Source organism: Ambystoma mexicanum, chromosome 8 (genome assembly GCF_040938575.1).
Source record: "Ambystoma mexicanum isolate Mex_15411 chromosome 8, UKY_AmexF1_1, whole genome shotgun sequence".
Taxonomy (NCBI): domain Eukaryota; kingdom Metazoa; phylum Chordata; class Amphibia; order Caudata; family Ambystomatidae; genus Ambystoma; species Ambystoma mexicanum.
Genome location: NC_090929.1, coordinates 130347881 through 130362938, shown reverse-complemented (window position 1 = coordinate 130362938; position 15058 = coordinate 130347881). Strand labels below are relative to the sequence as shown.

Sequence of the window (15058 nt, the reverse complement as noted above, 5' to 3'; positions counted from 1 at the left end):
TGTGTGACCCTAGAGGTTTAGCTAAACCTGAAGTCTCCAAAGTTCTGCACGTTGGTTCTAGGCGAGTCTCAAAACCTGTTTTCCCGCAACTGTTAGCCTCTCGGAGCCTCGCAGTTTGGAATGTCTGTCTCATTCCAGCGATTCAATCAGTTTCCTACTCATGGAATTTAATACCCACTGTTACTGCTTGGGGTGAACGTCACCCCCAGGCTGCACTTGGATGGGCTGCAAGTCTGGCAGTGCTTCCACACATCCCTCCATAGGCGCAGGGGTCCATGTCATGCTTTGACTCCCCTCCCAGAATTCAATAAAGCCATGGTGCACAGCCTGCCTCTTTACGGGAGATGCAAAGTGGAGTGGTGTGGTTAATAGGTGCCCAAGGGAAATGCCTCATTCAAAGGTTTAGCCGATACCCAATCAACCAGGGCCACCGCCACTTTCAAGCTAAGAGTCTTTTTCCAGGCTATGGGATGGATGTGTATTTCCGCTCAACATCCCAAACACCCTTTCACATCAGTCTTTTCCGAGCAGATTTGCGTTGTCCTAGCGACAGCCCTGAGTTCTGAAATGCCCACATGTGCCTCAAACTGTGTTATTCATTTGTCCATGCATGATTGGTCTCCTTGCCTACCTGGCCCCTGCATGACTTCATGACATGTTCCCACATGTATGCAAACTAGGTCCGAAATTAGGGCAGTGTACAGAGTTTTAAAAGGGTGGGCACCCTTGGGTTACTGCCTGTATCACAACCACAATTAGATACTCTACTACCATCCGGAAGGGCACTCACAGCCAGTCGTGGGATTGCTCAGATTGGGCAAAGGAGGGTTCTGCTGCGGCACACATCCATCGACTTGGCAGCAGGGAGAAGTTCAGTAAGTGGTCAGCGAATGTACCAGAATCAAACTGGCTCCTTCCAGGGGTCATAGTTTAGAACTTTTAACCACACTATATATAGGGGCTCTAATTCCTGGCTCCATAGTTAGGGTTGCAATTTCAGTTCCATAGGAAGAGGCCTTTGTTAGCAGTCTTTAGGTTTGTGATGTGTTGACCAAGAAGTGGCATACTATACAAACAAAAGTTTAGGATACTCTTATCAATTTTGAAAAGGTGTGATCAATTATAATGAATGTAGGCCAAGTACTATCAAGTATTAGCCTTTCTGTTCAAACTCACATATGAAACCTTTACTCTCACTTGATGCAAAAAACGTTGTGTGGCTGTTTGCCAAATTTGAAAGCCAGATGTCATAAAATGACACTCGGGGCCCGATTCATGGAACTTTCTTTCGCACGGAGCAAAGTGACTTCGCACTGGTGCAAAGTGACTTTTAAAAACACACATTTTTATTGTCATTTGGTTAAAAATAACAATTAATAAAAACAACATGTTAAAGGTTTTTTTTTATACACAGAAATAGAATCACATCAAAACCTAACCATTATGCAGATTACAAAAATGTCATCAATATAAGAATAAAGAAAGAAGAAAAAAGATAAAGCGCATGGCAAACAAAGAACAAAAGAAATCAAAAGTCAATGAAGACCCAAACAAGAGGTCACTGCACTTCTTTCAACCATGTACAGCTCCGAGACATCAAAATGTGTTCCAGGTCCCCAAACAAGGTGCCAGACTCTGGGCATAAAATGTTCCTCATCAGAGACAAGATTTTCCAGTGGAATTTTGTTTGCAGAGACACAATACCTAACTCGTATCTAATTCCATCAATTGGCACTGAATTTGAAACTTGCAGAATCCTTCTCCAAATCAAAGCTTCAGGTTGTGGCAGTGTGTCTGATAGACAAAGGATAGAGTGCCACACCATAGAGGATTTTAGGGACATCTTTGCCTTCATAATATTTTATACCCGGTATCGGGGTGTATCTACCATGACGGGAGTCCACCATTACCAATTGATTTACTAATGTCGATGTGCGAGTCTTAAACCATTCTTGTAATTTCATTTGGCCAGGCCTTGATTGTAATAGGAATCCCAGATAGACTAAAGAATCCACTCTTGCCACCGGGACCGAACCCACTAGCCATCGAAATATGGTCTCTCTTCTACCCCGTGGACATTGCATTATTTTAGTTTTCTCTGAATTAATATGAAGCACATGATTGTGCATATAGGCAGAGAAAGCATCAATGTATCTTTGGAGTCCTACCGGAGTACAACAAAAAAAAATGAGAAAGTCATCGGCGTAGGACAACCAAAAGGGCCTTAAATGATGAACTCTTGGGGAAACAAAGATCACAGGTTTCAACGTACCCCCTATATCCGATAAGTATAGATTGAACAGGCAGGGAGCCAAAACGCATCCCTGCCGGACACCTCAAAACGTAGGAATCACACGGGAAAGAGAACCAGATTGATTCAATCGCGGTTGAATAGTAGAATGCGAAAATAAACCAACTATGAGCCTCAAAAGACCATACAGCACAGCCCATTGAAGTGAAGCTTGGCCCAAGGATGTTCCCGGTCCACAGCATCAAACTCTGCTGTTAAGTAGATTGAGGCTATGAACACTGACTCATTCATTCCTTCTCATGCAGGATGTTGGATTGTTTTCACAATTGCAACATTCAGGGAAGTACACAAACGTGGGTGAAAGCCAATTTGCCATCTTTCTAAACGTCCAACCTTGAGAGCCCAGGCTTCAAGATGGGACAGCAGGATTGATGCAAACACCCTACTGTCCGCATCTAGAAGAGCAGTGGGTCTGTAGTTTAATGGACAAGTTTGATCTCCTTTTTTGTGCTCAAACCAAGAGTCAGGAAAGAGTCCTAGACACACCACACTTTTAAACAATACTGTCAAGGTTGCGCCCAAGCCTCAGGATCATTTTTAAACAAGAAGTTAGATCATTTGTTAGGACCTGGGGCATGGGAAGTACTTATCTTCACAATCACCTATAGAATGGGATCACAATTAAAGGAAGATAGGTCCACCTCATCATTCCAACCCCATTTTGGTAGTGATAGGTTTATTTTTTATTTTTTATAAAGCGCCTAATACCCAGAGACACAATGCCCCCTAAATGTCTTGAAAGAAGGAAGGAAAAAGGGAGGTCCCACTCACTCTCTATTACAGCATTTAATTGTTTGCCAGATTGTGGTATGCATGAGGTGCTAGAAGACCTGGACATTTTTACTACACAAGATGGCAAGCATTGCTTCGGCATCCTTCTGATTCCTCATACCACGACTGTGTCTAAGCCAATTCCTATAACACTGGCCATTACCCATCCTAGTTTCGAGGGTAATATTGGTGCTTAACTTTAAGGTCCTCATTCGGCCTCATTACGAGCTTGCCGGTCCGGATACAAGGGAACTGGTAAGCCAAACCCTGAGTTGTGCTCACGGGTGCCTTTCATTCCACCAGGTCTGACCTGGCGGAATGAAAGGCACCTGCAAGCACAGAATGCCTGTAGCACAGGCACCGTTCTGAACGGTGCCGGTGCTACAGGCATCCCCATTCCCATTGAGCCCTATGGGGCTGAAATGGGAATGGGGATCACCCGATTCCGGCACCCGCGAAAGGGCAATTACCCGGTCCGGCGGGGCCGGAATACCCTGGTAATTGCCCATTAGCAGATGCCGGACTTTCTTGCAAGTTTGGAGGTAGCCTTGCCAGTTTTACCGGCAAGGCTACCTCCAACCTTGTAATGAGGCCCATTGTCTTTCTCAATTCACGTTTTTTCCTTGCCACCTCTTCATTATAGACATGTAAGTGCCTCTTTAACGTGTTGCCCGTCCCTAAGGGGTGATAGCAGTGATTACACTGAATAAGTTCCTCAGTGAAGATCTCAAAATTATTCACGGAGAATACATGACTTTGCCAGTCGTTAGAGAAGCGCTTAAGAATATCCCCAAGAGAAGCGCTCACCCTGGATGCCAAAACAGCATTCCAGGAGACACAATTTCCTGCTCGGTGCGCTGTTAAATCAACAGGACCAATATTGCCCGAGACCTCATCACAGTTCCCAAATTTCATAATAATAATTTATCATTTATATAGCGCTACGAACCCTCAGGTATCTGAGCTCTGCTTATTATTACCCATGGTGAGTGGTGCTCATTTATCGACCTCAGAAAGATGAAAGGCTGAGTTTGGCCTGCCGGGATCCGAACCTGCGTCGGCAGGCTCTACACGGATAGCACAGTGAGTAGAGTGCTCGCTTTGACATCGGACCAGCTAAACGCTGCAATCAATTGAGAGTGATCACTAAATAATGAGATGGAGATAGCCAGGAAGTTATACGTATGAACCAACCTACTATCTACAAATATGAAATCAATGGTGGACTGCACCTTACCATTTGTCCAAGTCGGGCACTGCGCTATATCACCCTGCACTGATACGTTCAATAGGTATAGGCCCAGATCCTTCAAACAACTCCGCCATTGATTTCCCATACGTTGCTTAGCTGCTTTTTGCAGTGCAAAAGACCTGGACATTTTTGCAAAATGACTTTGCACTGCAAAAATACTCTTTGCACCGCACTGTGAATCAGGGTGTTGTTGGCAGTGTTTGTTTGTTTGTTTGTTTGTTTATTTATTTATATAGCGCTCTTGACCCAGGGGTATATATGCGCTTTGAACATCAGGTTACAGGTAAAAGACAATAGTACAGAATTGATAGGGCATAGATAATAGTATTCAAACAATATACATAAAATTGGACATTCGGAGTGCATACATATGTGGTAGGACAGTTATTTGTTGGTTAACCAGGAAATGACCTTGGTTCTGAAGGGTTGGAAAGTAGGTGTAGATTTAATATCCAGTGGGATGGAATTCCAGAGTTGTGATGCCAAAGTTGGGAAGCTGGATCCTCCAGCTCTTTTGAGGGAGTATTTGGGAACTGTTAGTTGTAATGAGTTGGACGATCTGGTGGTTCTAGTGTTCTGTCTTAGTGTAAATTTGTTCGAGAGGTAGGGTGGGGCAAGATGATTGAGGGCTTTGTAAGTAAGGCATATGGTTTTCAAGTCAATTTTCTGTTGGATGGACAACCATTTGCAGGCAGTTCTGGTGGCGGAGATGTGTTCCCTTCTAGGGATATTGAGGGCGGCACGGAGTGCGTTATTTTGTAAAACTTGCAATTTATTGATTACTGTTTTGTTGGCACCTACATAGAGGCTATTACAGTAATCCAGTTTAGATTGAATGAGTGCTCTGGCTAGGATGAGACAGTTGCTAGGGGAGATCAGTGGTCTGCAGGCCCTGATTAGTTTACCGGTGTAGGCAGTGGCTGAGGCGGTCATATTGATTTGTTTAGCTAGGTTGATGTTCGTGTCTAGGTAGAAACCGAGGGTTTTTACGCTCTTGGCAATGGGTATGGTGTTACCGTCAATAGTGAAGCTAGTGTAGCCGGGACAGAGTTTACTGATAGTGTTCGGTGAGCCGACAAGAAGCAATTCAGTCTTGTCATCATTCAGGCATAGGCCATGTGTGGCCATCCATGCCTGAATGATGGAAAAGACTTCATTGATCCATTTGGCGTCCTTGTTGTAGTTGCCTGATAGGGTGAGGAGTATCTGGGTGTCATCTGCGTAGTTAGTATAGGTGACACCCAGATTGTCCAGCTTGTCGAATAAGGGCTTGGTGAAAATATTGTAAAGGGTAGGTGAGACACAGGATCCTTGTGGGACACCGCAGGTGATGGGGATGGGGTCAGCCGCTGCTAGGGGGGAGAAGACCCGCATGGTTCTGTTGTCCAGGAAAGATTGGATCCATGTGACTGCAGAGTGGGAGAAGTGTGCTGCCAGAGACAAATGGTTGCACAGGATTTTATGGTCGACCAGGTCAAAGGCAGCGGAGAGGTCAAGGAGTAGAAGGATGGCAGCCTTGTTTTTGTCTTTGAGTTCGTCTATCTGGCATTTGAGATCAACAAGGGCCGTTTCTGTCCCGTGTTGTGGTCGAAAGCCAGATTGGCGAGTTCCTAGTAGGTGATTGGCCTCAAGGTAGTCCTGGATTTGTAAATAAGCCACTCTATCCAAGATTTTTAGTAGGAATGGGACGGTGGTAATGGGTCTGTAATTCGTGGGGATGTCAGGGTTGAGAGTAGTTTTTTTTAGTAGCGGTAGGACCCAGGACTGTTTCAGATTGCTGGGGACCATGTTGTTGGCGAAGGACAGGTTTATTAATTTGGTGATAAATGGGGAGAGATCCCTAGCTGCATCTTTTATGATCTGTGCGGGGCAACTGTCCCCCTTGCAATTCGATGGTTTAAGGGATGCTATAATTTTCTGAACCTCCAATATGGATACCTTTTTGAAGGTGAAGCCTGAACTAGTGGCAGTAGGTGGAGGGGGCGTGGGGAAGGAGGTGGGATCGAGAGTGAGTTGTTGTCGTTTGTTGTTGATTTTAGTTTGGAGCCCTGAGATTTTGTTAGCTAGGGCATTCTGGATCCCTGTGCACCAGGGTTTATCCTTAGTGCAAGAGTCAGTGGGGGTAATGGGGTTTTCTAATTCCTTTAGTATGTTAAAGAGCTCCTTAGTACTGGAGCTTGCCTGGGAGATCCTAGTATTGAGAGATTCTTTCTTGGCCCGTATAATCTCATTTTTGTAGAGGGTGGAGATGTTGGTGAGATTGGTTCTGTTATTTATAGAAGGCACTGATTTCCAGAGTGCTTCAAGTTTGTTTTTTTGTTGACGCAGGGTTTTGAGCTCCGGGGTGAACCATGTATTCAGGTGCGCTTTGGGTATTCCTTTGCGCAGTTTCAGTGGGGCAATGATGTCAATGGCTTTGGCCATGGACTCATTGTAGGCGTTGACCAGTTGGTTCAAGTCCGTTGTGGCGGGTAGTGCGTTTAAAGTAGGGATCACCAGAGGTATTAGGGCTTCCGCTGTGATATTGCTCTTTTTCCTAGTAGGGCAGGCAGGTGCCATGATAGGCCTTTTATGTGCTGAGTTGCTGGTAAGAATGTCAAACGGGAGGAGGTGGTGGTCAGTCCAGATAAGTTGTGTGGGATCTTTCGTAGTAATGTTGCAGTTAAGGGTAGTTATCCAGTCAAGGATTCTGCCTTTCAAGTGGGTGGGTTTGGAGCAAAGTTGTTGGAGGCCATGCTCCTCTAATGCCATGGCCAGGGCAGTGGCTGGGGTGTCTAGGGGGTCGTTAAACCCAAGGTTAAAGTCTCCGAGTATAATCAATTGTGCTGATGGTTTGGAGCTTTCAGCAACTAGTGAAGTGATGTCTTCCTCACATGAGCCAGGAGGGCCCGGGGGTCGGTAAATTAAGTGCAGCGTAATAGTACTTTTAGGGGAGGTTTGAAATTTGACTGTAATGTGTTCACAGGATTTGAGTGGGGGAGCAGAGGATAGTCTGATGTCAAGCGTGGACTTAAAGATGATAGCTACACCGCCACCTCGAGCGTTCGGTCTATCTGCTCTAAGTGGGGGAGCAGAGGATAGTCTGATGTCAAGCGTGGACTTAAAGATGATAGCTACACCGCCACCTCGAGCGTTCGGTCTATCTGCTCTAAGGATGGTGTAGTTATCAGGTATGGCTAGGGTAAGAGATGGACCTGCAGCATCGTGCAGCCATGTTTCGGTTACCGCAAGGAAGTCCAGGTTGTTTGTTAGAATAATGTCAGCGACTTCTGTGGCATGGGCGACTAATGATCTGACATTTAGGAGAGCTCCTTTAAGACTGGGATGGATAGTGTTGATGGGTGTTACAGTGTGAGGGTTGATCTTATTGAGTGATTTGGTAGGGCCTTTGCTAGGTCTGTGGTGGGTTCTGGCGCCAAGTCTAGAATTCCGATCGGAGGGGATGAGGGTAGTGTTACGGGAGTTGGTAGGGTTAGCTAATGTAGAGGTGTTGTAGTCAATGGTAGGGCAAGATGCTCTCGTGTTGATGGGGTTCTGCTTATAGACAGCTAGGTGTGTGTTAGCTGCGACATGCGGAACGTGTGCATGTCTATGGGTGGGAAGGGCGGACTTGGTATCCGGGGGGAAGGCTGGTGTGGTGGGCAGGAATGGTGTAGGGCAGGTGATCGGGTGGTGTCTTGGGCAGGCGGGTCTGACTAAACCATTATTATAGGCTAGGTAACTGTTGCCAGTGCAGGGTATGTTACTTTGCATGACACAGAAAGGGAACATGATCGCAGTCAGGCAGAGTAGCATGCTGGGGCTAAGGTAATGTACAGGGGAGTGGCGTGAAGGGGGCATAGGCGTTATAGGTAGGGCACAACACAATGCGAATGAGGTCTAAGCGACCATAGGGCACAACACAATGCGAATGAGGTCTGGGCGACCATAGGGCACAACACAATGCGAATGAGGTCTAAGCGACCATAGGGCACAATACAATGCAAGTGGGGTCTAGGCGACCATAGGGCACAACACAATGCAAGTGGGGTCTAGGCGACCATAGGGCACAACACAATGCGAATGAGGTCTAAGCGACCATAGGGCACAACACAATGCAAGTGGGGTCTAGGCGACCATAGGGCACAACACAATGCGAATGAGGTCTAGGCGACCATAGGGCACAACACAATGCGAGTGGGGTCTAGGCGACCATAGGGCACAACACAATGCAAGTGGGGTCTAGGCGACCATAGGGCACAACACAATGCGAATGAGGTCTAGGCGACCATAGGGCACAACACAATGCGAATGAGGTCTAAGCGACCATAGGGCACAACACAATGCAAGTGTAAAGTCACTTTGCACTGCGTAAAAGTTCCATGGATCGGGCCCTCAGTGCCTTTGCATGCTCACTAGATCTTAATCCAGAAGTTTCAAAAAAGAAAATGTTTCTCTTTGGTGACCCCAATGGATGTTGCAAATACCTTTTAGTAAGAATTGCAGTGGTCTCAAACGGCTCCTCTCCTCCTAATGTTCCTCCTCACCACCTTAATTTGTCACTGTCTCTCCTTCTAAACCCCCTTTCTCCAGTCTCCTCCTCCTATTCCACCCCAATCTCCTTCTCTTTCTGTCTCGAACATTCTCCAAATCCTCTCCACCAGAATAAATACCCACACTATTGCCACAACGCGTGCGGTTTGCCAGTGTTCCATGAACTCAGGTGTTGGTCATTATTAGGCTTTGGATCTAATTGGTTAAGTAAGGTTAGTTCCCTGTTCCTCCATGGCTTCTATTGCTCTGCCCCACACTTTGAGACGCAGACTGAGTCTTTGTCAAGGCTGACTGCCACTTTGGGATTCCAGTCTGCTAATGTCAGGCTCGGGGCTACTTCACCCAGAGCACTGCTCTGCTGCAGAAATAATTCAGTTAGATTAGGTTTTCTTGGTGCAGAGTTGAGTTCACTGTGTGAATGTGGGGGACACTATTTCTGTAGAGGACCATGTGTTTCCTAGAACCTAGTGTGTTTTAGGCAGCTTTCTCTCTGCAAGACAGACTTGGCAACCCTCTTTCTCCAGCAGCCCCAGTAGTTGTGATCTGATTTTCTCCCCTGATCTCTTCAGATAGCTGATAAAATGGCTGAGACAAAGTTTAGACAAAGAAAGGCATGCTGGCACCAGAGCACTTCCTTAATTCAGACTTTAAACAACATTCACTTTAAAAGGTCATTTCACCAGCAATGTAGGCTGTCAGGCTCAAAAGCCACATTGAAAGATTCCACGCTTCACGTTGGTCACAGAGAATGACACCATGCTTATCCATTGCACAGGACAGAGATGATTTGAGACAGGACTTTGGCCCCAAATGTATAGGTGTAATATGTATTTAAAATTAAAATGTGGTTGTAGGAATCCAGCTGAAATGATTTGCCTTCTGCAGTCTTTTTTAGCTCAACCCTTCAAGAGTTGTGAGTGTTCCACTTGGCACAAAGCTGGGAAAAATGGCTAGTGAACAGGCGATTGTGAAATTTGTTTGGTGGCTCAGCCAAGATCCCAGTGGCTGTACAGTGCCCATTTGGGCATTTTTGCTACCCCACCCCTAAAGCACACCAAGAATTCAGCATCCAGAAGATTAAGTGGCTTATACCTGGATCAGGGGTGGGGTGGAGTCAAGGGACCGGTGATGTCCTCTATCCGGCAAGAGAGTTACTCTAGTCCTTGGCCTTATAAACCAACCGGTTCAAAATAGACGCTCACCAGCCGTTGTTACCAGGTTTGTGTAAAAACATAATTAATGATTGGCGACGTTGTAAATGTTCCAATTTCTTTGTATGCACCAATGATAAAGTGAACAAGAAAATATATCTGAAGGAAAAACCCCAAAATATTTTTTTTTTTAAAAAAGACATGATTTTGTTTTTTTGGGGTTCCTAAAAAGGGTCCATCCATTCCCGTGGGGTGCTCACAGTTAAGTTGGTTCAGCTACTTGAATAAGATGATGTCATCTTCCTTCAAAGGAGGTTTGGGGTTGGCCCCCAAGAAACAGATTTCTAAGGTATCACTACATATTATCCACACCAAAAATATCGCCGTATATATGGTCGTCTGGAACAGCAATAGGCGATATGTTGCGGGGGGATAATATTTGGGGTTTTTAGGAGTGGGGGTTTGGGTGTGTCCCACGTTCCTTTAAAAATAATGCAGGGGTTGCGAGGGTGTCCCCCGCAGGGTCAATGCCTTAATATCGCCGCATATATGACGATATTTGGTGGGGATATTAACACGTGGAACCATTTCTAAAGAAAAGAGTAAACCCAGAGAAACATCTGAAGATGAAGTGTTGGTGAAAAGGGAGCTATTGAGTTTGCTGCCAATGGTGGGCAAGGAACTAGAATATTATACTTCCCATATGCAGAATTATTTCCAATTGTGTAGGGTGGAATGTGGTAGGCACAGAAGGAGCGATCAAGACACCTGCCAATAGTTCCATGAGAATACCACATTACCAGAAGAAAGTAACATTCAAGATATTTGATAATGGACAAGCACTTTGTAGTGTTATTGGTCGATGATCACAGCAGGTTATTATAATGCAAATGTGGTTCTTTGATCACATTTGTGGCCAAACGCTTTTCCATGATAAGTGTTATATGAAATTATAATCGCTCAAATAAACTTGGAACTGTCTTCACTAACCTTAACAGTAACCGCGTATGAGGAAGAGGCCTAGGGATGTGTTCTACAGACACCGTGTGTTCTTCTGTTTACACCGAGCAGCAATTCAGATTTTTTCAGAAGAGGTCATAAGTGGAAGGGTTCTTTACAGGGTAACACACAAGTTACTATGCTTAAAATCCCAAAGGGTGCTATTCTGTAGAGCCAAAGGTCAATGACAAAGGTCACTAAGTTACATAAGACGTCACTGATTCGATCCCACTTGTTTTCTTTCAGCTGTGAAGTCAACATCAACGAGTGCGACTCGAACCCATGTCTGAACGGTGGGACGTGCCAGGACTCTATCAATAAATACAAGTGTATCTGCAACGCTAGCTTCACGGGAGGCCACTGTGAGGTATAGTAGCCGGGCTCTTATTCCCCTTGGCTTAAGATGCAAACTCTCTCCATTCTCTATGTGTAGATTCTGTATTTGAAAAAGTGTGCCTGTCTGACCTACACATGTTCCCAACAAATGAAGGTAATTGCAGCGGGGTTATGGGCCTGTTGTTACACCAATAGTAATACAACTACATAAGCCAATTGGAGTAGCAGATCTGTGGGTCCACCCAATAGCTGCTGTGGACCCACAGTTCAACCAAATACAGAAAGAGCCTACGATTTGGAAGATTCAGAAATGGTATTATTGAGCATACAAGTCATTCGGCCTCCTTATGAGACCGGCGGTAGCCGTGCCGGTAAAAATGCACCCCATTCCCATTGAGTCCTATACATGGTCTGCTCGCAGGTGCCGGTACCCCTGCCAGGTCAGACCTGGCGGGCGGGAAGGCACCCGCAGGCAGAATTCGTAGTTTGACGATCCGGTAACAATGGTACCGGCAAGCTTATTGGTACCGTAGTTATAATGAGGCCCATTGTCTTTCCATGAAATACTTGAGTCTGAGAAATCCCCAGTATTGTATTAGTATTAGCATGTCTCTTCGCTGTGCCAGGATATCCCAACATTGCACCCAAACTGGTTCTGCATAGCCTACCATGGTCCTAATAGTGTGCAAGAGTATTTTATCGTTGTGTGAAAACAAACCATAGAATATCATCATTGTGCCCAAGGCACACTTTATTGTGCCCAAGCAGCCCATCACTGTGTCAGAAAACCACATGAATGCATACAAAGTGCGAGGGATTATGCTATAATCCCAGCAGCAACATCTGCCAGAATGCCTCAACCTTTTCTGGCAGGCTCCTTTGGTATATAGGGGCATTGTGGCATAGATTCACTGTGCCAGAATGCCCCTATTCACCACAAGAACACCTTCTTTTTGAGCCCAAACTGTACCATGACAGTGTATTGCTATGGCCTAACTGTGGCACAATATTTAATGGGTGGGCACAAATATCACCCCATGGAGGCTTTCATCTCACCAAACACTATGGCCACATCTGTGCCAGGATTGCCAATCAAACAGCTTGCATATACCAATATTCTCTCTAAGACTTTCTCACCTCCCCATGCGCCCAAGGGTATCCTGGTCACAGGTCACATCGGCTGGAACTCTCGCGGACCACCCCTCCTTCATTTTCACCAAATGAACTGAAAAGTTACACCAACCCAAACATAAATTGCAAACCATTTATGGGAAGAAATAAAGTTATGAGCAATCTACCCAATATTTTGAATTGGGGAACATCCATGCAGTCTGCTGTTTTTCTCTGAAAATAACGCATTGAACTAGTACCTTCAAATGGCCTGCTTACTTAGAGTTACTCTGCTAGTCTTCCTCGTCACATACTTCTGCCCCCCCCACCTCCTGACCCTGGGCTGAAATCACGATTAATATCATTAGAGACCGGTGGTGAGGGGAGTTTCCTTTTGAAAACAAATGAATTTGATCAAACATAGAGAAAGGACTTGAGCCACAGCTAATCGGTCCTCCATGTTTGAGTTGGTAGGGTATTGTGGAAAGTCTTTCTCACGAGACGGACCCTCATATCACTAGGACTATGCCAAGGAAGACATACAAGGAGGTAATGCTCACATTTTGGGTGGATCGAATTTAGACGGTTTGCACCGGTTCATACCAGCGATGACTACCACAGCCAATGAGATCTTGAAATCTGTTAGAAGGATGTTTGTGGGACAGATGAACTCCCTAGTGTGGTGGTCTTTCTTTTAACAACAAACCAATCCATGTGTTTGAACAATTAAATTGAAATAGAGCCTTGCGAAAAAAATCATGAGAATTCTTTACTTGTTGGTAAATCAGGAAAAATGTATTTTAGCCTCTTAGGTTTCCTACAGCGTTACTAACCTACATCATATTGGCATGCAAACGTACTTTTTATCGCCACTTAAACAGCGCATTGCATTTTTAATGAACCCAGCTATTGCAAGACACAGCTGATGCTGGAATGCTTCTACAGGGCTGTAGATCAGGGCCATCCACTCAGGCTTTTGGGAGGCACAGGCAGATGTTTAGACCAGATTACTCCTTCTCCCTGGATTCCCTCCTTCCACCACTGAAGGCCCCAAGCTTATTTCCTCCTTTCTGGGCATTTTTCCTCTGTAAAACACTGCACTGTGTGGTTATTGGCAATTAATGCATGGCACTACTTCCCTGCATGATGCACTCCGATCAGGGCGGGATGGAGTTCTCCACTACTGTTGCTGTTGATTGACGGCCATTTTGTGCATGCGTCTTTGTCCAGGAAAGATGATGTATGCATTTGACTTTGTACGTGTCTTAACTGTACGGGCCCTGCGACTGCCTAATCAAAGCATGTATGTTCTTCTGTAATAATGGAATGCTATTAAATCTATTAACACTCTTGCATGATTATTTCTTTACTTCTGGGCAATAGGGTTGGCGGGGGGAGAGGGGTAATTCAGTCACAATAACCGAATGAGGGGCAGTTCTGTACAGTAATGTTATGCTTCTTCAACTTGCATTTCTAATCATACCCACAAAATTCCATGACTCCCACTGCCCCCCTCAAGGCCCCCCCCTCCGACTGAAGTCTACAAAGGAATCCTCTTAAATAATTTAACAAATATAACAGTATCAAGCTAGGTCCACCCCATGGTTACCAGAGCATAAAACCACGAACATCCAATTTGGTTAACATTTGTTCATTTTGACAGTCTTAGGGCAAAGCAAACTCTCATATTTGGACTATTTCGGTGACATTTGGCACCCTTTTTCCCCGTCAGCCGGGTGTTTTATTATCATGTTGCCAGATCCCCCTACCCCTCCATGGATATCATTACAGGGCCACTTTACGGAAGACCGCTCTTCAACCCTTACGTCTGATTGGTTTTCTAGACCTCCATTTTGTCCTGGGAATAGCTTTACCATATGTAATTTGTTTTGTGCAAATTACAAACATCAGTACATGTTTAGCCGGCGAGGGTAAAAAAAGTGAATAGTCCCTGTGCCAAGACCCTTCCTCATGTCACCATGTACCCTCCGCATGTTTAAGTATCTACAGCAGGGGTCTGCAACCTTTGGAGCCCCAGATGTTTTGGACTACAAATCCCACCAGCCGTGGCTAGCACAGTGAATAGTGAAGGATCATGGGATTTGCAGTGCAAACATATGGAGAGTCACATGTTGCAGACCGCAATCTCCAGTGCCTCTTTGCTGTTTTCTAACAGCAAAGAAACGAAATGTGTATTTGCTTGAATTTTTGGGAAGACACTGTCCACATTAATTCATAAAATTTCAAATGAACTGTGCTGCAAGTGATTAAAAGTGTGTCAAAATCCCAAAATGCAAAATGCAAATAAATAGATACCTATTTGGGATCATTTCAACAAATTTAATTTATTTGATTAATGTTGCTTCCATATCACTTCTCACCAAAGCGTGTAGAAAAATGTGTGAATTCGTCCAAATATGTGAAGCGATTGTCAAAAATATACAGAACAGGCAAAATGAAACAGAGCAAAAGAAATACAAGTTAAAAAAATAGAGTTAAAAATTATAAAGTTAAATGCCAGACTACTCAGGCTTTCACCCTAGATGGTCCCAGATGGAGCAGACTGTCCAAGGCCGCCACGCACTCCGGCCTGTG

General features: G+C 45.0%; 1 protein-coding gene across 3 annotated transcripts in view; it reads left to right on the top strand.

Annotated features, from left to right (window-relative positions):
- Window positions 1–15058, top strand: part of LOC138471699 (protein crumbs homolog 2-like) — a 401417-nt gene that overhangs the window by 370607 nt on the left and 15752 nt on the right. For all 3 annotated transcript variants that reach the window (XM_069609463.1, XM_069609462.1, XM_069609461.1), the window contains exon 12: window positions 11264–11384. In XM_069609463.1, the coding sequence (XP_069465564.1) occupies window positions 11264–11384 (121 nt within the window). The remainder of the gene's footprint in view (window positions 1–11263; window positions 11385–15058) is intronic.